The sequence below is a fragment of the Trichosurus vulpecula genome, chromosome 9 (assembly GCF_011100635.1).
Source record: "Trichosurus vulpecula isolate mTriVul1 chromosome 9, mTriVul1.pri, whole genome shotgun sequence".
Taxonomy (NCBI): domain Eukaryota; kingdom Metazoa; phylum Chordata; class Mammalia; order Diprotodontia; family Phalangeridae; genus Trichosurus; species Trichosurus vulpecula.
The window spans coordinates 118,166,846-118,193,123 of NC_050581.1; the positions used below are offsets into that span (position 1 = coordinate 118,166,846).

Consider the following 26,278-nt stretch of genomic DNA (forward strand, 5'->3'; position numbering starts at 1 on the left):
TCTTTCACATCAGTGCTCTATTACTCTGGCTCTTCTAGACCTGGCCATCTCAGGTAGGTATCATTGCTCTTTTAAAGCCAAATCAATATTATTGTTCCTTTAGAATTAGACTGCCTTTTCCATGTGCCTGGGGACTGCTTGCCAGGTTGGTCTTTGATTTGTCTTCTTCACCTGCCTTATAGCTGGTGGTGCCCAAAATGGCCCTTCAAGCAGCTGCTGTGAAACAATACCTCTTCTCTCTCCACAGAAGGTCAAAAGCCTTATTCTCAGCTGGATTAGGACACAGAGTGACTTGGTTTGGTTTCTTTTTTTTTTTTTTACCATATCTCTGTCTCAGGAGGCAAAGAGAAGGCCTCCTAACACTGTCCATGCCTCACATCATGGATAAACACACATAAATCTTTCCATTGGCCCTTTGGATTTCTGCCATGCTTATTCACCTATACTCAACTCCCTGTTGTACAAATTCATCTAAACCTTGTATAAAACTTAAAAAAACACATCAAAACACTTGCTATGAGAAGAGGGACCAAAGCTGCTAGCCCATTTGCATATCAGGAATAGTGGCAGCAAAATCTTTGTCCCTCTTTCATATTTATTCCTGTAAATACGACATCCTAGCCTTTAAAACACATTCCTGAGCATACAAAATGGAGACTAAGCTCCAGGTTCAGGTCCCATGGAGAAAGGAGCTTTGGAATCAGAAAGCCTGGCCAGGAATACCAGCCCTGCCATGTCCTGCATGAGCACAAACATCTCCCCATTCCACCATTTTCCATTTCAGGCTTCAGTTTCCTCCTCAGTCAATAAAGGCTTAAACTAAATCAGCTTTAAAGAGTTTCTTCCCCCTCTAGACCCTATGATCCTTCCCCTTTACCCTGCCTGAGGGGTTCCTGGCTCTGGCACTGGTGTCAGAGGTCAGAGAGAAGTAACCTAATTATTCTGTAGAGGAAGCTAGTAGCTGACGTAGATAATGAAGCCAGCTGCTTACTCTCAGGGATGGGGATGGAAAGAGAAGACTGATGTCACTCTGAAGGAGTCTCTACAGCCTTTGAGGAAGTATAGCAGGTGGTTCTTTATAAAGGTTTAGGGTTCTCCTGTAATACAAGGAAAATTAGGAACCCCTGAGAAACCCCTCGCTACTGACAAGCACCCCCAGAAAGAATGGACTCAGATATCTTTGGCATTTAGCAAACCCCCTGGGACTCCATGACTCCACCAAGGAATCTCAATAGATAGGACCATCCCACTGAAGGATAACCTGGCAGATCCTTTCTAGCAGATATCCCTGGGGCTCCGTGACTCCACCAAGGAATGTAAATGAGATTATCCCACTAGTACGATAACCTGACTGAATCTTTTGATCAGCCAGGACCTTTGTTCCTGTTCCCCCCCCCACTCTGTACCCCCATATCCTATATAAGCCAAGCCATCACCCCAACACATTTGCCATTGATTTGTGGTGCTGTACCCCGATGGCCGCCGGCTAATAAATTCTCCACTTAAAACTTATACCCTGTGGTGTGTCTTGCTCGCTTCTGGTACAACACTCCCAAGTACTGAGCTGATCCCTGGGTTGCCGAAGTTGGTACAATCTAGTATATCAAGGCTCATATCTGTCCCCATGTTTCCCAGTGGAAAGAGCCTCTGGTTGAGGGATGGTGCATTTAGATCTTTTCTAATATTGTAGGGTCCCTCTCTTCCTGGAGACAAGCCTTTTGCTCTTCTCAGATAAGCTGCTGCTTGTCCCAACAGGTTCCATATCCACGAAAATATCCATAGCAACACTTCTGTGGCCACAAAGGATTGAAAACAAAGTAGATTCCATTGATTAGAGAATGGCTAAACAAATCACGGTACATGAATGTGATGGAACGTTACTACACCACTAAAATCACAAACGTTATGAATTTAGAGAAGCATAGGAAGATAGATATGAACTGATGCAGAGGGAAGTAAGAAGAATCAGGAAAATAGTGTACCCAATGCTTCACACGATGTAAACAGAAAGAATGGCAATCACAGCCCAAATCAGACTGAACATGACGGAGCTTAGAACCAGGTAAGAGGCAAGAAAATGGAGCGCCCTCTCTTCTTTGCAGAGATGGAGGATTATGGGTCTAAAACATTGCATATACTGTCAGATTCAATTGATGTGCAGTTTGGTTTTGCTCTGCTGCTTTTTTTCTTTCTTTTTTCTTCTTGGTTACAAAGGATAACTCTCTGGGTAGTGCAGGAGAGAGATAGATTGGAAATAAAGATGATGTAAAGACAGAAGATATATAAAAGATACTTCTCTAGAAGCACTGAGTCAGTATAGTGGAAAGAGGATAAGCCTTTTTCCTACTATCATCCCCACCCTTCTGGCTATAGTTGGAGTTTGATGAGGACTTTATATTCATACAGGCAGGCTGGAACACAGTATACAGTAGATGCTGGAAGCCTTCCTCTGGATTTTTTAATATTTTAAATTGAGTTGGGCATCTCTTGTTCCTTCCTATCCCTAGGTCACTTCATTTTTTGGTCAATATGCCCTTGATGCACAGAAGTCCTCATTAATATATCCCATAGGACATGTTTCTAGCCCCTCTCCAAAGACTCTGGGTTCACAAGGACTGGGTCAAGTCTTGGGGTGTCTCATCTCCAAAGGCCATTAGCTCTAGTTACTGTCCCCACTTGAACTTCTCCAGGAAAATCTATAAAATAAAGGTTAGATATAACTCATGTCTAGGTTTCTCCAAATTTGGTAACAGCATCCCCAACTCCCACATTGACATTCAATATACAATGTGGGTATTGGGTATGGAACTGCCTTTTTATTTTTACCCACAGCAAATGCATAAAATCCAAAGGACTCACAGGATCCTTTGAATAATTCCAGAAAGGAAAAAATACTCAAAGGTGAGGACATTTTGGGCGTTGCTTAGCAAACAGTTCCCATTCACCTTCTGCCAGCATTGTCTAAGCAATTTACAGCAGTATCACAGACGGTTGGCAAGGTCCAGATCTCCTGGTGATATGGCTCCTGTTCCCTAGCTGCATAGACCACATCGGTGTTCCTCTTCTTTCTCCAGAAAACATGCTGTTAAGAAAATCTTCTAAAAGGCCTATTGTCCAAACAATTTAACTCAAGAATATTTGATCCTTTGGAAATGCTAGTGTGCATAGAAAATTCATTTTCAGATCTGACCTGTGCCCAGAAAAGAAATAAAAAGACAGAAGAAGGCAGCCAGGAAATGGAGGTCTGGGAGTTCCTCATACAGATTCCCCATAGGCTTCTGCAGTGTGTCCTCCTTTTCTACTTGCATTTCCTGGAAGGCCAATGTAGAGACAGCATAAGAAAGGAAAGGGGTTCGCTTCCATGGAAATTGGGGGAAATTACCAATGAATATGTCCCACCCTCCCACCTCCCTTCACCACTCATCTCGGAAGGAGCCACAATTCCCTGGGAATCAAACTCAACAAGGTGCTAGGTCACATCTTCCTCCATTGCAAGGTGCAATAGGTCTTTTGACAAAAATCTATCCTATGATAGCAAGGAATTCCCTGATCAATTCCTTTTACATAAGAAATATGCAGCAGCCTACTTAGCCCCACCACACATCTTTTCATTGACCTTAGACTTGAGGGGGAAGGGGGAAGGGATTAAGCATTTATATAGTACCTTTATATGGCACAATGCTGAGTGAAGCACTTTAAAAGTGGCTTGCCAAGGATCACACAGCTAAGTGTCTAAGGCTGAATTTAAACTCCGGTCTTCCTGAGATCATGTATTTTCATGATTTCTGGCCATACAGAACTGTGAGGGATGTTAGAGATTGTCCACTCCACTCCACCCCCATGTTACAGATGAGAAAACTGAGCCCTTGAGGTTGTGACTAGTCTAAGGTTACATAGGTAATAAGGAGCAGAGCCAGGATGAGAAGCCAGGTCCTCTGACTCAAAGCTCGGTGCTTTTTCTTTTGTCCTCATGATGTGTGTCCTACTAGCCCCCTCTATCTACTGCCACAAGTGCAAAAGATACTGATGCTTCCCAGGTCTCCTGACTCCAAACCCAAGGCTTTTTCTCTTGAAGAGTAAACTCTTGCTAAGTCTAACCAGAAATTCCTGAGTCTTTCCCTAGTCAGACCCCAGGACCCTGTATACTTAGAGCCCCATCATAGGAAGCAGGGACCTCTGAGTCCTTGCCAGAGCCCTGCTCTATGGAGGGTTGGGTGTGGAGTTGACAAACTGCAGTTTCAAAATCCCCCATGTATTCCTCAAACCAACTCACTTCTATTTTGATTTTCAAACCTAAATTATACTTCAGTGTTTCCACAGAAACAAGTCTCCGATTGTCTGGCATGCCAGAAATTGTGTGTGGGGGTGTGGAATGATCAAGTAACATAAAACCATTTATAGAGTTTATCAGATATTACTGAGGTTGACAGTTTTACATTTCAGGAACTTAAAAAAGTCCTAATGTCTCAGGTCATTAAAAAATGAAGAGATTTTCAGACACATTATTCCAATCCCACATCCTCTGAGGCTATTTGTTCAGGTTCAACAGGTTAGCATCACAGACTTACCCTGGAGGGGGAACCATTGCTGGGTCACCACGGGGGCTGGGAGAGTGTCCTAGGGTTACTGTAGCCAGTCCCTGCCCTGTGCCTCTGTATCCTGGTGTGTATTTTGGACTAGGTTCCGTCATAAGGAAGTTTGGCTTCTAGTAAGTGGAATCAGGCTCTCTTCACTCCAGAAATTTTGGGGATGATTTTACTTATGCCTCACATCTAGGGCCTCCCCCCAAAAAAGAGGGGAGTGAAAAGAACTCAAAATACAATATGAATCAAGTATGAGATAGGCAATTTATTCTCATGCAAAAGAGGAATGTTAAAAAGTACATTTGCACGCATGCACTGACAGAATGAGATTTAGTTAATTTACAGCTACTCTCGTAATCCTCTAGTAGGTGGACCTTAAACTTCATCAGTGCAGAAAACAGTTGTAGGATGCCTGATTGGGTAATTTACATTTCACCTCTGCATGGTCCTGTTCAAAGCACTCCCAGTACACATCGGCTGGTGAGATGATCAGGCTGTTAAAAGATGGTGAGTCGCTGTTAGCGGCTGTCCTCTCAGAGGCACACTTCTGTCTCAAGGCTATTGTCTCATTACGTCTTAGGAAAGGAAACGGGAAAGGAGACAGGGCAGCCAGGATAATTCACACCGAGAAAAAAAAGAGGGTCAGGGAGTTAGTTGCTCCCTTTTGTACACGTGCTGAGTCATCAGGTCTTAATGGCTATTAGAGAGGGCTCTAAGATTTACGAGGTGCTTCACATGTATTATTTCATTTGATCCCCTCATCCACCCCACCCCTTATCCCCATTTTACACATGAGGAAACTGAGGCTAAGAGAGGTTAAGCCACTTGCCCAAGGTAACACAGTCGGTAAGTGTCTGAAGCAGGATTTGACATCAGGTCTTCTTCAAAGTCTAGCACTCTATCTGCTGGGCCATGTAGCTTCCCCTTCTAGCTCCACAGCTAATAAGGGACTCCATCATCTCACAACGCCATCCCCTCAGCAATGATTCATACAAGGCCCGTAGCACTCCCACCCTCAATACTTCCTATTATTTGCCTGGAACAAGGAATAGAGACTCTGGGAATACCTTATGGGGAGACAGGCCCGGCTACACTTAAAAAACCCTCACTTGACTTTACCATCCCCACAAATGAACGATCCTTTTATCCAGCATCACTCCTCCCTTCCACAAGGACTTTTCTCAATCCTCATCCTTCTTGATTTCTATGTAGCATTTAACACTACTGACTACTCTCTGCTCCTGGTTACTCCCTCCTTCTGGATTTTTTGATATTTCTCTTTCCACCTCCACTTATTTGCTGGCCCACTATGTCATACCCCCTAACTATGGGTGTACCCCAACACTGTCCTTGGTCTTCTCCTGCTCTCTTAATTTGGTGACCACTTCATTTCCCATTTGTTTAATTATCATCTCTGTACAGATGACTTCCAGAGCTATAATTCCAAACCCAGTCTCTCTCCAGAACTATAGTCCTGCATCACCAAATGTTTATTGGGTATTTCAAACTAGATGTATCTGTAGGCAGCTCGTCATTATCCCCTACACAAAAGAAACAACTCTCTTGCAAGCTTCCTATTTCTGTCATCCTTCCATTCACCCAGGTTCACATGCTTTGTACCATCTTTGACTCCCTCATCACCGCACCCATACCCAGTTGTGGAAGCTTACTGCCTCCATGACATTTTTCTCCCCTGCCCTCTTCATTGGTGTTGCCAGTGTCTTTCTTCTTGCTCTAGTATATTTGTAAATCTAAAGAGAAGAACAGATGGTAGGAGAGGTGATGCTTGCCCTGAAATGGGAGGTGAAAAAGCCCATGTCCTGCTGGAAAGGTATTAACGACAAGAAGCATCACCTTGGAATGCACTGCAGTAGCAGCAGGAGACCCCTGGAAAAAAAGCAGCAGGATTTGAATGGTCACTAGAGAGCCAGGGAGGCTCCTGGCTCTGCTTTAATTATCAGGTGGACTTTAAGGGAATGTTGGGGGAGGGGGACAAAAATGGAGCCTCTGTGCCTAACTCCCTAACAACACAGAGCACACACAATGTAAACGCCTGGGACAGGGGCCTCAGGTGTCATCTTTTACATAAGTGCTTCTTTTGGGAAGTATCATGAAGGTCAGATTTCCATAAAATGGATTCTAGGAGAGCTATGTTCAGGAATCTTACTGTAAATCATTTTTGTACAGAAGGTGATCCTGAGAAGTAAATGCCCTTAAATCACTGTAGCCCATTAATGTAAAGTGGGGTACCGGGTCCCAATCCCTCTGCAGCACCTAGCTCCTTTTCCTCGGCTGTTTCCCCATTTTAATCTTGGTGTTTTCCCATTCTGATATCAAATGAGATCATGATCCTAAAAGCACATTGTAAGCCTTCAAGCGCCATATAAGTATGAGCCATCATCTCTATTTATTTGCTCCCCAATTGACAACGGTTATGGTCTACCTCCAGGGATAAGAACAATTTAAAAGTACTTCCATTTGCACCACTGAGGGGTAAAGAGAAATAGGTCCAGAGATTCATAGATGGTTCGAAGCAGGCCATGAGAAATCATCCTAGTTCCACCTCATTTTACAGAAGAGGAGCCTGAAGCACCATCCAGCTGGGACTCATTCCCAGGTCTCTAAGCAGATATTTCCACTGCACTGTTCTGCTTAGACTTAGGGTTCACCCTCCCTCCCTCCTTACCTTCCTCTCTCTCTCTCTCTCTGTCTCTCTCTCTCTCTCCCCCCTCTCTCTCTCCCAGTTGGCAGCCCTGCTGGGGATGGTGAAGTCCTAACCTCAAATGCAATTACGTGGCCTTACATGTAGTTGTTATCTGTTTAGTGGAATCACAGAGAAGCTCTGAATGTGTACCAAGCTGATGCTTTGTATGTACGAGACTGTTTTTCTGACCCCTGGCCTGTGGACAATCTAGGTTGAGTCCTTCAAACTGAAAAAGATATTTTCCCCTCCCCCTTTTTTCATTGTTTCTTTTCTTTTTCATTTTCGAAATTGAAGACATTATGACTACATTGCTTGTTCTTTATACGTCAACCATCCAGACGTTTCATCCCTCAACCACCTTTGTTTCAATGTCTCCTCTGTTAGTGGGAAGCTATGCTTCAAGGGGTTGAAGGTAGCTGCTAAAGACTGACAAACCCATTGCCTCAAGTGATTTTAATTCCATCTTATCTTTCCTTTGTATGGTGCAGAGGCTAGTCCTGCTGTAGTCTGCCTTCTGTGAGTCCAGGGGAATCTTAGGGGGATCAAATTTTTTTTTTACAAGAGTGCCATCTACTGCAGAGAAAGAAGAAAAATCCACCCTCTCACTGCTTTTAGGGAAGATTCAAAATGAGGGGATCAGATTCTTATCTCTCACGACATCAGCCACTTCTGATATCTTCTGTTCTAAGGTCACTTCCAATTCTGACGTTCTATGAATTTATTGTATTTTATTCTTCAATGGTTCAAATGGATACATTTGTCAGTTGCTTACCCCTAGGGATGGAGACCAAATGTTGGGAATGGTAGCCCAAAAAGGGGGCAGAAGAAGTAAAGAGAGGAGGAAGAGATTCATAGATCATTAGAGCTCAAGAGACCTCAGGAATCAGATTCTAAAGCCCTCTCCATTGGTGTTGCCCAGTGTCTTTCTCCTTGCTGTAGTAGATTTGGAAGTCTAAAGAATGGAACAGATTATAGGAGAGGTGATGCTTGCCCTGAAATGGGAGGTGAAGAAGCCTATGTCCTTCTGGAAAAGATATTAATGACAAGAGGGATCACCTTGAAAAAAAAAAGGTGCAGTTTGGGCTGAAGTAGTGGCAGGGGACCCCTGGGAAAAAAAGCAGCGGGATTTGGACAGTCACTAGAGACACAGGGAGGCTCCTGGTACGTCTCTAATTATCAGGTGGCCTATGTTATAAAGGAAACAGGCCCCAGGAGGTTTGTAGCCTAACCAAAATGCCTTCTGAGAAAGTGAAGCAAGGACAGGGGAGGGTTTTCACTCTCCTCCCACCCCCACTTGGGTTCATGGCAATTTGCAGAAGCACGTGGTGAGCTGCATGTGTTTACTCAGGTGGCCTGATGGAGCTGGAGGGGACCTTGAGAACCTCCTAGTCCAACTCCTTCATTTTACGGATGAGAAAAACTGAATCCTCTCGAGATTAAGTGATTTTCCCTATGTCATACAAGTCGTAAATGACAAGCAGGGTTCCTCCAGCTCCAAAGGTCATGTTTTTTCTGCTGTAATACCCATGCTGAGTTTCTGGATGTCAAGTTCCTGCTTCCTTCCCTGAGCAGAGATCAGAGACTAGAGCTCCTGAGAATGGACTTCCTTGACCGACACATGGCAGCAACTTGGGCACTGGTAGAACTCCTGAAGGAGCACATAGAAGAAGTGAACATGTACTTCACATAGATCGAGAGTCCCTAAAAGTGTGCTTCTCCAGTCTTCCCTCTTCCCCGTTTTTGAGTTGTTTCAGTCGTGTCTAATTCTCTGTGACCCCATTGGAGGTTTTCTTGGCAAAGATACTGGAGTGGCCATTTCCTTCCTAGGTCATTTTGCAGCTGAGGAAACAGACTTGCCCAGGGTCGCATAGCTGGTAAGTGTCTGAGGTCTCATTGGAACTCAGGTCCTCCTGACTCCAGGGCTGCCTTTCTATCCACTCTGCCATCTAGTGGCCCAGTTATCTCATACTCAAGATCAAATTTAAAAGTTCCCAAGGTAGAGAATTCCAGCACCAGCCTACAAAATGGAGATATATTCAAAAGTTAGTCAATAGGCTTTGATTTACTAGGCACTGTGCTAAGGCACAGGATACAGATAAAGGCAAAACAGGGTCCCTGCTCTCAAGAAGCTCACATCCTAAGGGGGAAGACAACACGAAAACAACTCCATCCTGTAATCTCAGAGGGAAGGCTGGGGGGTGGAGGGAGAAGAGACTGGGAAATGCCTCTTACAGAAGGTAGGATTTGACCTGAGTTTTGAATGAAGCTAGAGAAGCCATGAGGCACAGGTGAGGAGAGAGAGCATTCCTGGCATGGCAGACAGCCAGTGAAAATGAACAGAATAGAAAGATGGAATTTGATGTGCCAGGAACAATTTAGTAGGGACCATAGAAGGGAGTGAAGTATGTAACCCAAGTCTCAAGACCCATTGATAAGGAGCTGTGCAGTCTCCTCTCATGTTGGCTTTTTTCTGGTCTTTTCCTTTAACATTCTGAAGTGAAGTTGGCATCTTCCATCTTTTCTCTCAAAGTGAAAAGCCAGAAGCACCCAAAGCCTCAAGACACTGAAGAGACTCAAAGCCATTGGAGGAAACTCAGAGCAGGTCCAAAGACTTGAAGAGGCTCAGAACAGAGTCTGAGAAGCCTGGAACTCTCCTTCCCTCTCCAACTCCACCCTAACCCTCATGAAGACACAAAGCATTGATGTCCACCAATGAGGAGAGAGTCCCATATCAGTAAGCTTTGGAGTTCTGGTTACAAGAGACTGAAAGGTAGAAGGGCTAGGTTGTGAAGGGCTTTAAAGGCAGGGGATTTCTGTTTGATCCTGATGGTAATAGGGAACCTTTAGAGTTCATTGAGTAAGGGGTATGCCATAATCAGTCCTGCCCTTTAGGAAGATCACCTTTAGCAGCTGAGTGGAGGATGCACTGGATTGGGGAAGAGTTGTGAGGAAGGGGGGCCAACCCGAAGTCCATTTCAGCAGTCCAGGTATGAGGCGATGAGGGCCTGTACTAGAGTGCGGTTCTGTGAGTGGAGAGGAAGGGAATGAATATGAAAGACATTGTGAAGGTACAAAGGACAAGACTTAGCAACATACTGGATATGTAGGGCGAGTGCAAGTAAGAAGTCAAGGATGAGGCTGAGAGTGTGAGCCTGGATTACTAGGATGACAATAATAATGATAGCTAATATTTATATAGTGCCTACTGTGTGCCAGGAACTATACTGCTTTACAATTATTATATTCGATCCTTGCAATATCCCTGGGAGGAGATACTATAAATAGATATATATTTGAGTACTATAATAATAGTACTCATTTTACAAATGAAGAAACTGAGGCAAGCAGAAGTTGTGACTTGCCCAAGGTCAGACAGTGAGTGTCAAAGGCTGAATTTGAACTCAGGTCTTTCTGACTTCAGGCCCTAAGCTCTATCCACCATGCCACCTAGATTGTGGTTCTATCAACAGTAATATGGAAATAAGAGGAGAGGGCTGTGAAGGAAAGATAATGAGTTCTGTTTTGGACATGTTGAAGTTGAGATGTCCACTGGCCACTTAGGGATATGAAACTGGAAGTCAGGAGAGAGGTTAGGGCTGGATAAATAAATCTGAGATTATCCACAAAGAAATGCAAGGTGCACCTGTGGGAGTTGATAAGATCCCAAAGGGAGATAAAGAGGAACTATGCTTAGAATTTGCATCATACTTTCCTTTCATGAGAGTGTAAGCTCCTTGTGGGCAGGGGGTATCTTATCTTTGTTTTCCAGTATTGAAGGGAGGGCCTTGTATAGAGAAGAAATTAAATGTTTGGTGAATCAAATTGAACTTCAGTTTGCAGGCATATGACCAAGTCATGCCCAGAAATGCTGATGGTCAGCACCTTCGTTTTGGAATATGACATGTAACATCTCTTTGCTAAAGTACAGAAGGGAGATTAGCAAATTTGTGAATTGTGGGCTTGTTTATATTTCTATTCCCAGAGCTTCCTTCTCTTTTAGGTGGCTATTTCCAAGTGACTGGAATAAATGCCAGTAGTTAGCCTGGTTTAATGGTCAGCCAAATCCCTTTAGATACCCAACCCTCGACTTAGCTTCCTGCTGGTCCAAGCTTTACAAGAGCTATGTGCAACTGAGAAATACGTTTTCCCCCTTTTTGTATTTCCTCTGGTTCCCTTGGGTTTGTGAACTTCCAAAAGTGGTAACAAAACACCACATTACCTAACACACTGAGGAAGGAAATGTTCATGTCCGAAAGCCACAGTGAAAAGTCACAGAATCCCAGACAAACCACAAAGAGCCTTTGATTATACCTGATAACAACTCCCCAGTGTTCCCCACCAAGGGACTTGCTACGCTGGCTGTGGAGCAAAAGGTGAAATCTCATTTGCCTTTTGAGCTTGGCCTCCTCTGTCTCACCAGGAAAATGGGAATCCTGAGATGGGACCACGGGGTGTTTACCCTGTAAGGTGTCTGCTGGGGAGGCGGCCAGTCCTCTTGCTATTTTTAAACCCTTGGATGTATTTGCCTCCTTGGTCCTGGGAGTTGGGGATGGGGAGGTGGGGGACATCAACCCTGTCCCACTGAGTGTTTAAATAAGTCAAATAATAAAAGGGTGCCTGGGAAACTGTTTCCCTTTTCTCCAATCCTTTTTAAAATAAGAACTCATGAGGGAAACCCAGCAACATGACATTGTCCCCACTGTGATGGGCCTGTTGGAAGTGAGTAGAAAGCTCTATGTAAAAGGCCATTTGACTTGAAATATTGGTGTCCAAAAGAAGGTTTCACTTAGGGCCTCCGAGTAGCCAGTGTTTCTTTCCTCCTACTTCTCTGCACAGATAGTGGTGGCACTTCCTGTCTTATTCAGAGTCCCCAGGGACTTGGATTTGTTTTCAATTTTAACTTAGCCTGAACTGTCCCACTGAAATAGCTGTTGCCCTGTTGGGGTCCTACTCTTACCCATGTGCCCAAACCTCCCAGTTATGCAGGAGAAGGGGCCAGGGCCTTCAAAGTTTATCCAAGAGGCTGGATAAGGGCCTCAAACCTCTAAAAGGGCCTAGATTGGAACCACTCCCAGGACCCAAGTTTGGGGAACAGAAGTTAGGATTACAATGTGAGAATGAGCATAGGCCAGTATATTTTCTTGTACAATAAGATCTGTGGGTTTCATGAACATATGTCCCTTGCTCCTGCCCACCTAAGGGGCCTTGTGGGGTAGCCACAAAAGTACTGGACTTGGGAGTCAGGAGATCTGCGAATGAATGCGAACTGAACGCCTCTCCAAACGTTCCCTTGCCTTACCCACTTCACAAGGTAAGCTTTAAAGTTGCTACAGATGTCAGGTGTTAATGGTGGATCCTCAGGGAATGAGGGGAATCACTGGCTCTGATGCTGTTGAACTCAGAGGTACCACTATTCTTTGATATAGATTCCCAGAGGGGAAATTCCCAAGTGCTATTTCCCAGGACATATGTGACTATCTGAATTTATCATTTATTTTCTTCCCAGAGGAATTCGCAGTTTTGATCTATTTATCCAAATAAACACCCTTCTGTAAATCTGTTTTGTGGGGGTGTGGGTGGGAGCTACACATGGAGCGTAGGCCTGGCCATGGATTGGGAGCACCCAGTGAATCTGGAGGGCTTTCTAGCCTGTCTGTGGGACAGACCCTCTGGGCATTTCTATTCCTAGTTATAAGTTTTGTAAGTATACTCCACCCAATGCCTCCTGCCTTGGGTGCAGAAGGCCAGCTTGAGGGAAGAGGAAAGGCCCCTCTGAAAAGCCTGACACTCCCATTTCCATGTCTTGAATTCAGATCCAGCCCCTGTCCATCTCCCGCTGGTCCTGTCTACTCCCTTTTTCACCACCAGAGTGACAAGGCAGCGATTTGCTCTTCCTTGCTCTTTCCTGGGAGAGGGTGGGAGGAGCACTAGCCTGAACACAGGCCGTCTGTAGGTCAGGGGAGGAGCCTAGCACCAACTAAAGGCAAAGGCTTTCTATCTGTAAGCCTGGGACAAGGGAATGTTGAGCTTGCTTTAGACACTTTGCCTTTAGATTTCCTGACATCCTTCTCTGCCACCCCCAGCATGTCTGCCGGTTCCTAAGAGACATCTGCCGATCTACCTGTCTGTCTCAGGTCCTAACTGCTGTCCTTACACCATCCCCTCCTTACGTTGCCCCCACCCCTCCCTCCTTTCCCTGCACAACAAGCTTTCACTTTTCAACATTCCTGAGCTCCAGTATGTCAACTCCCCATTAGCCCTGCCTCAGACCTCTGGACCACAGACAACTGTGCTGTGACCTTCTGTCTAGGCTGGGCACTCCCCTCATTGGAGCCACCGCCAATCTCATTCCCTCCCACACACCAACATTCATGGGCCTGTAAAGCGGATTACCCCAGGTGGTGTAAGCAGTCTGTTAATGAGGCATACATCCCTCCGTCCTCAGGCATGTCTGGATACACACCGTGTGCACGTCGGCATGTCCCCTTAACTCCTCCAGAGGCAGCGCCTCATTTCCCTTACTTCCTGAGCATGTCATATATCCCCTTAGGAAGTTGCAAGCTACCCTAGGGCAAACATGCATTTTTCATCATTGTACTCCCCAGTGCAATGGCAGTGCCCTACCTATGCTGGGTACATAATGAATTTGGACCCTGTAGTCAGCCATTTCTGATGCTGCCCAGGAATCCCTTCCCATCCTGGCCTCCCAGTGTGACCATCCTACCCTGGGTCACTGCTACCCACTCACTTTTCTCTGTTCTTGCTCCCAGGTGGTGAAAGAAAGTGATGAAGCAACCAGCCCAACATCCAAATTTTAGCCTCAGAAAACCCACCCTGGTTGCTTGGCAATCCTTTTATTCTTAAGGGCTGTCTCCTTTTGCACACAGGAGAGATGGCCTAGTGGGAATTTGGGCACCGAGGGAAGCATGCTGCCAGGACAGGGGCCCTGATGGGGAAGGCCTAGGTCTAGGAATAGTGGAAGGATGGAATAAAGGAGGTGGCTTTGGGCTCACATTCAGTCCTACTTGGTACCTCTGTGACCTTGGGCAAGTCACCTGACATCTTGGGTTTTAATTAGCACTCTTCCAGCTCTGCATGCTATGATTCTAACAGTCTATGGGTGTGGGAGTGGGGGTGGGGGATGGTATGTGGGTCCTGGGCAATTTCCTTTCCCTTCCCCCAAAGAGCCAGGACAGGATTCAGCAAAACCCAGAGACAGGCACAGAGGGGATGGGTTTAGGAGCCGGTTGCCCAGCCAGGCTCTTACTGACAGGGCTGTTCTCAGGAAAGGTTCTCTCAGTCACTGTCCTGTCTGTGCACACTCTAGACTAGGGGGTTTCCTCCCCACCTAAGGAAGCAGGATCATTGCTCCACTTCCTGTTCTGAGACCTCCGTGCCCTTTGGGTGGGGCGCCCTCCTCTCTAGGTCCAGAAAAGTGGATACATCACCACTGGGAAGATAATGCTAAGCCTCAGACTACGGCTGAGCTTTCTTGTCAGGGAGCTGATATCTGAGGAAGGCAGGGCATCAGTTTCCTCAACTCTAAATGAGGTTAGACTAATGTCTCAAGTCTCTTTCAGCTCTAAATGTTATGATCCTAAATGGGCACCAAGCTTGCTAGGGATGCAGCATACTAGGAGACCACTAGCTCACAGGCCCTTGGGCACTGGCTATATTTATAATCAATTAGCAAACAGATTTAAGGTGTTGAGGAAAGTAAGGAAAACACTACTGAAAAAGAAATATAAAAACTAAACTTGGGTAGAACAAGGATAGAGATGGCAAGATCTGGGAAAGAAAAGGTGCAGGAACCCACATGACAGAGTCTGGGACATTCTTTTAAGGAGCTGATTGTCAGAGACCCTTGTACATTCCTGAGCAACCACTTTCCCAGCTAGTACTGACTACCACAAAAAACCAAGGGAAAAAACTAAAGCTAAAATGAACTACTCTTACTTAATATGGTATTTAAAAGAGGTCATCAAATTATAGTCCTCTTCCAAATCCAAGACAGTTTCTATGATATTCTGGTCATCAAAAGTTGGCTTTAGGCAACTTGCTTCTGCTTCTGTGGCCTTGTGTGGGCTCTCATCCATGAAGAGAGCCAGGACTTCCTCTTTAAAGGGGGAATCTTCTGAGCGACTGCAAACCCGGTTTAACTCATTTTCAAATTCTAGCTTTCCAGCCAATTCTTCAATAGTTCGGATGCTCGTATGGTCTTAAAAATAAAAAAAAAAAATCTGTATTCACATGTGTACAATAGGCATTTAGAAATTTTTCACTGAGAATTAAGAGTTCTGCATGGTTTTGACGATCTACTGGGATGGTGAAACATACCAGGCCATCCTCGCCCCAGGCCCCTCGCCCCAGATCTTTAACTCAAATTCTGTAGCTATCAAAGTTAGTGCCAAAGTGAAGTGAGACCTCTGCTTGGCACGAAAAAGGCCCAAGTGAGGCTATTTAGAGTCACTGACATCTCTGAGAATCAGTGTGGCCCATTTTCATGGACTTATATTAACTGAACACTCTACGTTTGAGAAAAAAGGGCAGCCATTTGTTTGTGAACTGGAAGGACAGAGTAGACTGGTCCAGGAAAAACACTGGGCAGAATCATGACCTGGGTGAAGTCTATCTCCATTTTGTTTCTGGCTTCTTTCTGTCCCCTTCTCCAGTCCTCTCTCCCAACACTTCACCCAGCCTTCTTTCCCAGGGTAGGGCCTCCACAAAACTCCCAAACCCCCTGCCTCAGCGCTTTTCTAGGGTTGCAGGATTCAGGATTCAGAGTTAGAAGGATCCTTATTTTATCTAGTGCAGTGGTTCTCATAGAACTGTATGGGGCTTACACTGGCAATCCCATGCCCAGGTGGTAGCAGACCCCTTGAGAAACACTGATCTAATCCAATTGCCTCATTTCACAATAAGGAAACTGAGATGTGAGTTGGTAGGGGTCTTAGAGACCATCTAACCCCCTTATTCCTATAGACAAGGAAACTAAATTCTGGAGAGTTTATTTGTAGTATTATTATTTTTAATTTGTATCCGTATCACAGTGCCTTGTACAAAGTTAAGTACTTAACGGTTGCTGAATTCTACTGGTACTAAGTATGAGACCCAGGATTCAAACCCAATTCTTTCACTCTCTCTCCAGTCCTCTTTCCTCTGCACTATCCCTAGTCTTTCCAATAAATAGAAAAGGTGGGATTTGAAGCCAGATCTTGTATCTCCCAAGCACTACGCCATGTAGACTCTTAAGTGGTCTTTCCATTACACCACAGTCTCCTAAGAGAGGCTGGGATAGACTACTTCAAAGCATCATGCGTCACCCTCCTTTTCCAAATGATCGCCTTCATGGTTTGTTAATAGGGTCCAACAGAAAGACGGCTACATTTGGATCTGGATTCAGATGTGAGTGCTGCCATTTACCAACTCAGTGACCTTCATCAGGTCATGCAATGTCTCTGAGCCTCAGTGCTTCAGTTCCCCAACTGGAAAATGGGAGAAGGGATTGGACTAGATGTCCTGAAAGATCTCTTCCGTCTCCAGCTCTACAATCCTTTGACCCAGAAGAATCACTTCAGGCCCGGGATGGAGGAGAGACTGTGGGCCTGGAGGTGAGAGTAGGAGAGGGAAGAGAAAGAAGCTTCCTTATCCATCTCTGATTAAAGCTAGCTGTGATCTGTTTCAATACTCTCACTAATTAGCCAATCTGCTAGATTGTAGGACAGTAGGAGAAAGAACATCAAATTTGGAGCCAAAGAACCGAGTTTGATCTCCAACTCTGTCACTTGACTACTGGTGTAACTTTGAGGCTGACTTCCTCATCTGTAAAAGGATCTTGAAAGTCCCTTTTAGCTTTAAATCCTATGATCCTAAGTCATGTTACTGGTTATCCCCATGTTGAGGACATAAAGCATAATAAGTATTGAGATAAGAAAGATTTTGCATACTAGAACCAAATGAAGTCATTAAGTGCTATGAAGTTCTGAGAACACATTGGTCTGTTGTACTTTTTGTGAAAGGAGAAACACAGGACAGACCATCTGAGACCAATTATTTGCAATCTCCTTATTTATCAACCTTTTTTTTTTTAAGCAAAAAGTTCTGTCTCCTTTAATCTATACTGCATGTGCTACCAGCAGCCTTCTGATAGCACAGCTCTGATCATATCACTTTCTTCATTAAAAACCATCAGCCAGTTAAGTCAGTTAGTCAACAAGTATTAATCAGTGATTTCCCACTGTCTACAATATAATAAGGCCAAATTATGAGCCTGGCACTAGGGCCTCTTCACAATTCTCCCTGTCCCATCTTTCCAGCCTTGGAATCCATCTCCTACTCTCCCCTTCACATTTTTGTTTTTTGGCAGGGCAACGGGGGTTAAGTGACTTGCCCAAGGTCACACAGCTAGTACATGCTTCAAGTGTCTGAGGTCCCATTTGAACTCAGGTCCTCCTGACTCCAGGGCTGGCGCTCTGCTCATTGTGCCACCTAGCTGCCCCTCCCCTTCACATTTTTGGAATAGGACCTAACACTTCTCCTACCTCTGTATCTTTGTTCATGCTGTCACTTATGTCTAGAATGTCCTTCCCCCATCTCTACCTGTTGGAATGCTATCCATCCTTCAATAGTCAGCCCCTTCAGGGACTTCTCCGACCAGGTACTCTTTTTCCCCTCCTATACCATGGCCCCTACCTCTCTTACTACACTCATCACACTCTTCCTTTTATATTCTAGATGTCAGAAATTGGTGGCCATATCATCTGCCCCACCTCAAGAACCCACCCAGGATCTTTCATTTTTCAGGTCACACTTCTGCTGTTCCCAGAGGACAAGGCTTCTGGTGGCCTGATCAATGGCTTCACTGCGTCTTATTCTTTTCAGTCTACAACTATTAACAATCTTCAGATTAGAAACCCTAATATCGACCTTCTTGATTGTCCCACTTTACTCCTGAGAGCCAGACAGACTGCCATCCTCTCTGGACGTCAAGGAGTACTCACCAATCATATCAAGTAGATCCTTTGTGATTTCTTGGTTGGAATTGTTGAGAGGAACGTTGGCTTCAACCTTCAAATATCTATCCACATCTTTCCTATGTTTCCCCAGAAGGGGAGGGCAAAAAATGGTGATAGTTTAGCTTTCTTTCAATAATGTACTGAGGGGGGAAACCAGAGCTATCAAGTAGGGTGATGAGGCCAAACTTCTGGTGATCTTAAATTGTCAGTGATAGTCTGAATAGAATAAAAGAAGTCTTGGTAAATAAATAAAAGGGAAAGTATAACAAAAGCCAGTGTGTCATAGGTGTTGGGCTAGTACTGATAATGAATTTATTAATCCTAATACTTGTCCTGATTCATAACAATCCTGGCAGTGAGATGGCTCACGTGGGCATTGAGAACAGTGCATCAAATCTTTCAGGTCCCGAGGGTACCAAGAACCAGGTTTTGTTTTGGCAAAGAAGAGAAGACAATAGGGGAACAATCGACGATGGCAATTCAGTTGGGAATTAGGGATGAAGAGACTGTGCAGGAGCACAGGTGTGAGTGGGGGAGACAGGGCAGAGTGACTAGGGGCCTAGCAGGAACAAAGACAGGTGCAGAGGAAACCTTGAGAAATGCTTTGAGAAACATTGAGACCAAGAGGAACAAGGAGCTCGAAGACGAGGAAGAAAGCTTGAGGTGTTTTTTATGCTATGAAGAACAATATGGATACAGTAGGTTTGGGAGAAAAATAAGTTGTGTGCAGGTACTTTCTAACCTTTTTGTTTCTGTGGCATGAAAAATCAGAGGTTTCGGATACTTACTACCCCTCTTTGCATTCAGACTTTCAAGGCAGGTCAATTTCTAGGATTCTTGAACAGCAAGCTCAATTCAACAAATATTTATTAATCGCCTGCTACGTGCAAGGCCCTGGGCTAGGCCGGGGGTACAAAGGCAAAACAATGAAATAACCTTTGCCCTTCAAGAGCTTACACACTATTAAATTAGCAGGGCCAGATTTGGGAAGCTTTAATTATGTTTTTCTTGACTAGTCTATAGGGGTAAGAGTAGATGATATAGAATACCTTTTCCAACACTAAATCCTATGGTCTTATTATATCTGCATATTTTCCAGCCTTTGCCTTTAGGCCTGATCAATGGCTTCACTGCATCTTATTCTTATTGCCTGAGGCCCTCTATAAGACATTAACTTTGTGTTTTTTGAAAGTAATACTGTCAGTTACAAACTCTTGGACTTTTTTTCCTTTAAGAATAGGTCTCCCCATCTCAACCAGGCTAAAAGTGCAGGGGGGTGCTCATGGTCCAATCCCAATACGGATTGGCACAGGAGCTTTGACCTGCTCTGGTTTGTCCCCTCCCCACCCCACTTCTGGGAGTCCACCAGATTAATGCTAAATTTAGTGTGGACACCTGATCAGCACCTGCAAATCAGAATTCTTAAGCTCAAGAGATCTGCCAGCCTCAGTCTCCCTGATAGCTGGAGTTACAGACATTGCCACAACACCCATAAACCCTTTCTTCCAGAAATAAGAAACATCTTAGAATGTAATAGTTAAAATGCCAAATTAAAAATCACCTTAAACTTTCTTTTCTCCAACTTTCCCCATCTCCAGTGGCTCTCAGAAACTGCCTTTCAGGTACAAAAATCGAGGAATGTATCAACACATTTTCCTTGCTGGTCAAAGGTTTTCTTTTTGGGCATAAAGTATGTGGCTTCATATTTACTGGGATATGGTTTGGTACAAAGACAGGGTTCTCATTTTCAGGAGCACAGGAAACAGGAGCAAACTGACCAACATAGGAAGTGGTGGAAGGATATCTCCTGCAAAGAAGTTTATTCATCTGAATAGAGAAGGAAGAAGGCGAGGTGTCCAAGTCTGGCTTTTGCTGACTTGGGCACTCTTGAGAATGACTGATGCCTTCAAATGCACGGTCAATGGCTGCTGTCAGCTCCTTTCTGCATCTTCTTAGCTTTTCAGACATTTCACCTAAAAATGGCCATGGTTCTGTTATACAGTGTATGAGAAACGTGAGAATACATAAAATGGCAAGAGACACTTATCAAGAACAGTACCAATTACCCTCCTTGCCTCTCTCCTGTAATGTTTTTTTTTTTTCATCCATTTACCTGGGCTTCACTAAACACTCACTATATGCTGCCCCCACAGGCCTGTGGTTATGATTTTAATGGCACCAGGAAGGTCTACCTACCCCAAAACTTCTTTGCACTGAGCCAAGGGCTCTACTACCTGACACTTAAAATGAATAAACCCGGTTAAGGCCCATCAAAGTTGAGTGACTTATACAAGTCCCATAGGTTCTAAGTAGTAGAGTCAGAACTGGAACCCAGGCCCTCTTACTCCAAAATCAACACTCTTTCCTCTGCTTGAGGTCTTGAAGAATTTTTTTTTTATTCCTTCTGGTACTCTGAGAACCCAACATCTTTACTCCTTAGTTGTCAGCTAACAAGGTAGAATTTGCTTACAATATGGAGCCTGTACTAATGGGCCATGAAGTCAGAAGACCTGTTCATAGAGTCAGAGATGTAGGGGCTCTGATGGACCATCTAATTAAGCTTATTTTATAGATGATGGAGTGAAGGATCTATGAGGCTATGAACTTGTACAGTTCATAAAAGTAACAAGTGGCAGGGCTGGGATTTGAAACTGGGTCCCCTGACTCCAAACTCTATCTTCTTTCCCCCATACCACACTTTCAAATACTTACTGCTCCAAATATTTACTAGCTATGTGATCATGGGCAAATCATCAACCCCCTCAGATCCTCAAGTTTTCTCATTTACAAAATGTTATAATACATCCTTGAAATATTAAAAGACTGTGTTAATCTGTAAACACAACATGTAGACTTAAACAAATGAATGTGAGTTCTTATTCTGACCAGAATCCACAACTAGTTGAAAGAAAGGACTTTCAGGAATGGAACACTGGAAAGACAGGGACAGGCATAACGAAATCTCTTGAAAATGCAATCCTTAAAGGATTCTTCCTCCAAAGAATGAAGTGCTGGACCTGAAGCCAGGATGTTCTGAGTTCAAATCCAGCCTCAGGATACTTGGCTGTGTTACTCTGGGCAAGTCACTTAAGCTGTCTGGCCTTTCTTCATCTGTAAAATGGAGGTGATAATAGCACCCATCTCCCACGGTCGCTGTGAGGATAGAATGAGTTAATATTTGTACAGCACTTTGCAATCCTTGAAGTGCTATATAAATGCTAACGATTAGCTATGCTTTTCCTCCCTGGTTTCTTTACCATAGCTCTCCAGTGCCCATTCGAACCCAAGTACACGGAGTTGGTTCCTGAGGAGGCTCCAAATGTGTACTTCCCCAGGAAAGTTTTTAATAAAATAGAAGACAAAGCCTTCCTTAGACCAAAGAAATGATTCTCTGCTCTACAACAAATGAAATTCATCTGCAGCATGCCTCTGAAATCCTACCGCTTCTACTTCCAGTCACCGACAAACAGCGCTGCTGGGCCCTGGGCATAACACGATCATCCCTTCTAGCATTCCTATCACAGAAACTTATATCCATCAGATACAATGCCCCATGAACCCCGCCAAGGTTCAGATGCTGTAACAGATCCGACATCCATTATTAAAGGGTGTGTGTGTGTGTATATGTGTTTAATTTAGGATTAGAATTCTCAAACATTTTTTGAAGGAAAAAACCCAGGGGCCAAAAACACCTTTTCATATAAATAGGTTTCTGCCCTGCGTAGTCTTCTTTCCCTTGAGCCTCCCACTCCCTTTAACTTCTCCTTTTCTGCAGTTCTCCATTACTGACTCAGAACCTTGGAGCCGCACAATCTCAGACATGGTAGAGATCTCAGATGCCATCTCACCCTACTTCTACCTGAATAAGTGACCTCATCATAGTCCTAACAAGCGGTGCCACCCCCATACCCATCTCCAGCTCATCGGCTGGCAAGCAAGACCTGTCATTTCTACCTCTATCTTGCTTCCCCTTGTCCCTTCTCTTCACTCTTATTGCATCTACCCTAAGTCAGGCCCTGGTGCTTACTGCAACCAGTCTTTTCCTTCTCCATTCTAGCGGCTCATTGAACTCCTGGTTTTGGCATACAGGGTCTTTCAAAATCTGGCGCTAACCTAACCTACTTCTGCAGCCTTTAGATTATATTACATCAGTTCTAGAACCCAGCCAAACTGGCCTAGTCTATGCCCTTCTCGCCTTGCCTTAGGAAGGCACTCTGTAAACCTCTGCTCACGCTTTTTACCCAGGTCTGGAATGCATTCTACCTCCTCCCCGCCGTTTCTGTAAGCTTTTTAAGCCCTTTGCGTAAAGCTTTCCCAGACTGCCCCGTGAGAGACCTCTCCCCAGATTTCTCAGCCTCAGCGGAGAGAGCCTTTTCACATGGCGCCTTTTAGCTCCTCTCAGCCATCAGCCTAGGCTTCTTCTCCGTCAGATTGTAGACGCCTCGAGGGCAGGACCTCATCACCCAGCAGTCACTAACTAGCATTTAGGCCGCCTGGGGGCTGGGGGGGGCTGGGCGCGGTGCTGATCGCCGGGGATTCAAAGGCAGGCCCACAGGCTCGGCTCTCGAGGAGCTCACAGACTAATGGGGAGACCCAGGCAAACCCGTCACATGCACGGCGAGTGCTTCATTCATCACCGTGGGTGCACCTGAATCTCTAACCGGATGGAGGGGTGGGGGAGAGGCTCGGGGGAGGCCTAAGGTCGTCTCCAGGCAGACGATTCGGAGCCCCCCCCCCCCCGACCCCGCCCCACGCCACAGCAGGAGCCCAAGACTCAGGGAGCTCGCCCCTCCTCCCCAGGGCCTAGGGAGGGACCCCTCCTCACAGGCCTCGCTGGAGGTGCCTCAAGACCACGTTCAGCTTCGGGCGGCCGAGGCTTCCTAAAGTCACCGAGCCCGGGGTCTAGGGACTCCCCCTCCCCGCTCGGCCCCGCACCCACGGAGTCTGGCTGAGGGCGGCCCTCGCCTCCACTCGGTACGGAGCCCGCCCTGACCTAGCTCCCGGCCTGTTTGCGCCCCCTTCCCGTACCGGGAGGGCCCCTCAGGGGCAGCAGAGCGGGAGGGGAGGAGGGAGAAGGTGACCCCTCCCTGACAGCTGTGGGGGAGGGGTGGAGACCCACAGTTCCCGCCTCAGGCTCTGAGACCTCGGAAGGCTGAGCCTGGCTCTTCTGAAGCCTCCCCCACCGCGGCCCCAGGGTCGGGTCTCTGGAGCCTCAATTGTCGCCGCAGCTGTTCCCCTCCCCCGCACTCACCCGCACGCCCCCGCCCAGCCCGGGCAGCCCGCGCGCTCCCCCGACTGCAACGGCCGCCGTGCACGCGCGCTGCTCTTGTGCGCGTGCGAGGGCGCTCGCAGACTAGGCTCCCTCCCGCCCCCTCCCCCCCCCCAGGTCCCAGGACAGGACGCCACGCCAGCTTAGTGCAAACCATTCGCTTTTATTCTAGCATAAAAACCCGGTGTTGTAGGCGGGCAGCCTGGTTCGGAATGGGTCTCGAGCTGCCAAAGACCCTGGCCAAGCCGAGGCAGGAAGGGAAGGGCTCCCGCCGCTCCCCTTGGCTACATTGTGTCCCATTAGGATGCAGGGCCCTGAGGAGAAAACCCGTGGTTTCATCACCGTGGCATGATCACACTGCCAGTCTCAAAGGAAGAAAACAGGCAAAGGGGCATCTCCCTTACAATCAAATGGCCCAGGGTCAGTAGAGGCGTGTTTCGGACCTGGCCGAGGCTGCGGGGCACGCGGGTGGAAGGGCAGGGTCGGCGTGCCATGGGACCCAGGCGGGGGCCGCCCAGCCCTCAACACGGGGATAGTCTACAAAGCAATACACCAAAAGCAATCGAGAGCTAAACAAACTACAATTTCAGTGCTTTGAAATAGTGAAGGGTTGGAGACAAGGCCTTGGGCAAAACGCTGCTGGGCACTGGGACAGGGAAGGTTCCTGGCCACCTGGGATCCAATCCCAGCTTGCCAGGAACGCACCACCTTCCATTCAGCAGGTGGGAAGTGGCAAAGTACCGAGGGTACGGCAGCTCTGGGATTAAGCGCAGAGGTCAGAGAGCAGACCCTAGAGATCTAACAGCTAGGATCGGGGTTGGTCCACATTCCTCTTCCTCTACAACAGCAGAAAACTCTTTATATAGTTTGCATCCAGGGGACCAGCTCCTGATCTGAGGGCCAGGGACAGAACTAGTGATGTCAGTAGGCAAAAGCCAAGATAGGCAGTCCTAGGCACAAGAGAAAGGCAGTGGCATTGGGTTAGGGCATTTTTTTTAAAATGGAGAGGAATCTAGGAGATAGCACACTGAATTGGGGTGAATTTCAAGAATGCTGACAGGTTTTTGTTAGTAAAAGAAAACACCTTTGGCATATGCATTTAAAAACATGGAAACAGGAGTCTGTGTTCTATAAATTAAATGATGTCTTTGCTACCAAGAGGCAGAAATAAAATGGGGTCCACAGGCACTGCTTTCTGGCAACCTCTGCTAATTGGGGAAACCAGCTGAAGCCAATGAATATCACAACACTGACACCAAATAGCAGGCCTGAAATTCGGAGATCAGGGAAAGGTGACCAGAAAAGGAAAAGGGTGCTCCAAACAAGACCAAGTTAAGAGTAAAAAAGGTTATCTGCAATTTATCAGAGGAGAATCCCTCCCCTCCTCTCTAAAATAGAATGATCTGTCAGCAAGGGAACAAAGGTGGGAAATAAATTTCTTTCCTATCCCTCCCAACTATGCAACCAGAATGGAAAGTGGGTTGGAAGGACTAACTTTTCCTTTTACCAAACAGTTCCTTTTCAGTGGCAATGCAAATGACAAGGAATTCTCAGTTATAGGCCCTAAGGGTAAGCAGGGAGGAAACATTTCCAAAATTAATGTCTCCAGGGAAAGAAGACCAAGAAAACTAAGTCTCCAGCAGCCTTAAAGATGGGGAGATTGTTTTTAGCTACAGCTAATAAAAAATCCAGCTGAATATAGAATCAAAATGTTTCAATTCATCACTGAATACAGTAGTCATTAGCATCTAGAAGATGTCCCACGCTAGGGGAGAGGACAGAAGATTCAAATACATTTAAAATCTACACTTATTGAGAAAGCAGTTGCATTCAAGTCATTTCATTCTGGAAATACCAAAGGGATCCAAAATCAAAATGAATGTTTTCTTCAAGGGAAAGGGGAGGAATTCTTCAAGTAAATCTGTGTCAAGATATAAGAATGGCAGATCAAAAAAGTGCCCAATTTCACTTCTGGGTGAGTTTTCTGTGGGAGAGGCTACAATGGCAGCTGGCAAAGAGAAAGGGGAAAGTGGAAATCTGAGAACTCTAGAATAGAATTGAGTCTAATCAATACAGAGGGCTCACTACTGCCAACAATCATCTGAGTGCACCAAGAAGAGCTACTTTGGAGATTTTCCTGGAGAAATCTTCTCTTCCCCCAATGGAAGGCTTTATCATCTTTTCACCCCCACCCCCACCCCTACACCCCCACCCCATTCCCCAATCATGTGTGGATTCTCCAGCCTTCTAGCCTTTACCCAGCTGACCCCAGCTCTGTAGCATTACAGGTGTTTACAGAACTTTCCCACAACTTGTATTTAAAAATAATAATTCAGCCTCTCAACAATAACCCTTCATGAGCAAACAGGGTCTTTTTTTTTCTCTTCTGTTCCATAAAAAGGGAATTTCCCTTATGTGGCAGTCTGTACATCTGGCAGCTTTTAGAGTGCAAGAGATGTTCCAGATGTGTCAAACGGTACTCTGGAAGCTAGTGGCTGTCTTCAGGCAGTTTCAGTTGGTATCCATGCTATACACATCATCCTCCTCCAGCCCCTCCTGGGAGCGCCTTCCTTTCTTCCCTGCTTCTGAGGGACCAGGGAAACCTGGGAGTGAGGGTGCCTTATAAAATTCATCATCCCGACGCTGGTAAAACAACACGTATGCTGCTTTTGTCTGCAAAATAAGAAGAGTCAATCTGATAGGCTTA

The 26,278-nt window shown here is 45.7% G+C and overlaps 2 protein-coding genes across 3 annotated transcripts in view; both read right to left on the bottom strand.

Moving 5' to 3' along the window:
- Positions 1-15,239: 15,239 nt before the first annotated feature.
- On the bottom strand, positions 15,240-20,303 carry C9H3orf62 (chromosome 9 C3orf62 homolog). The gene is made up of 3 exons (XM_036737321.1): positions 19,864-20,303; positions 18,288-18,379; positions 15,240-15,505 (listed from the first exon to the last, which is right to left on the bottom strand). Exons 1-3 carry the CDS (start codon positions 20,268-20,270, stop codon positions 15,240-15,242), a joined length of 765 nt encoding a protein of 254 aa, XP_036593216.1. The 5' UTR covers positions 20,271-20,303.
- A 3,411-nt stretch (positions 20,304-23,714) lies between these two features.
- Positions 23,715-26,278, bottom strand: part of USP4 (ubiquitin specific peptidase 4) — an 80,474-nt gene continuing 77,910 nt past the window's right edge. The window contains exon 22 of one of the 2 annotated variants that reach the window (XM_036737834.1): positions 23,715-26,244. In XM_036737834.1, the coding sequence (XP_036593729.1) occupies positions 26,083-26,244 (162 nt within the window). In that variant the 3' untranslated portion in view covers positions 23,715-26,082. The remainder of the gene's footprint in view (positions 26,245-26,278) is intronic. The other variant, XM_036737835.1, reaches the window with a different exon arrangement.

Bases quoted from the DNA above. Each gene is read 5' to 3' on its own strand.
- C9H3orf62 (XM_036737321.1), bottom strand. From the start codon at position 20,270: ATGTCTGAAAAGCTAAGAAGATGCAGAAAGGAGCTGACAGCAGCCATT. The intron at 18,380-19,863 runs GTGATTTTTAAT...GGGGAAACATAG, and splicing joins TGGAGAAAAGAAAGTTTAAG to GAAAGATGTGGATAGATATT. The intron at 15,506-18,287 runs GTGAGTACTCCT...TTTATTTTTAAG, and splicing joins GGATCTACTTGATATGATTG to ACCATACGAGCATCCGAACT.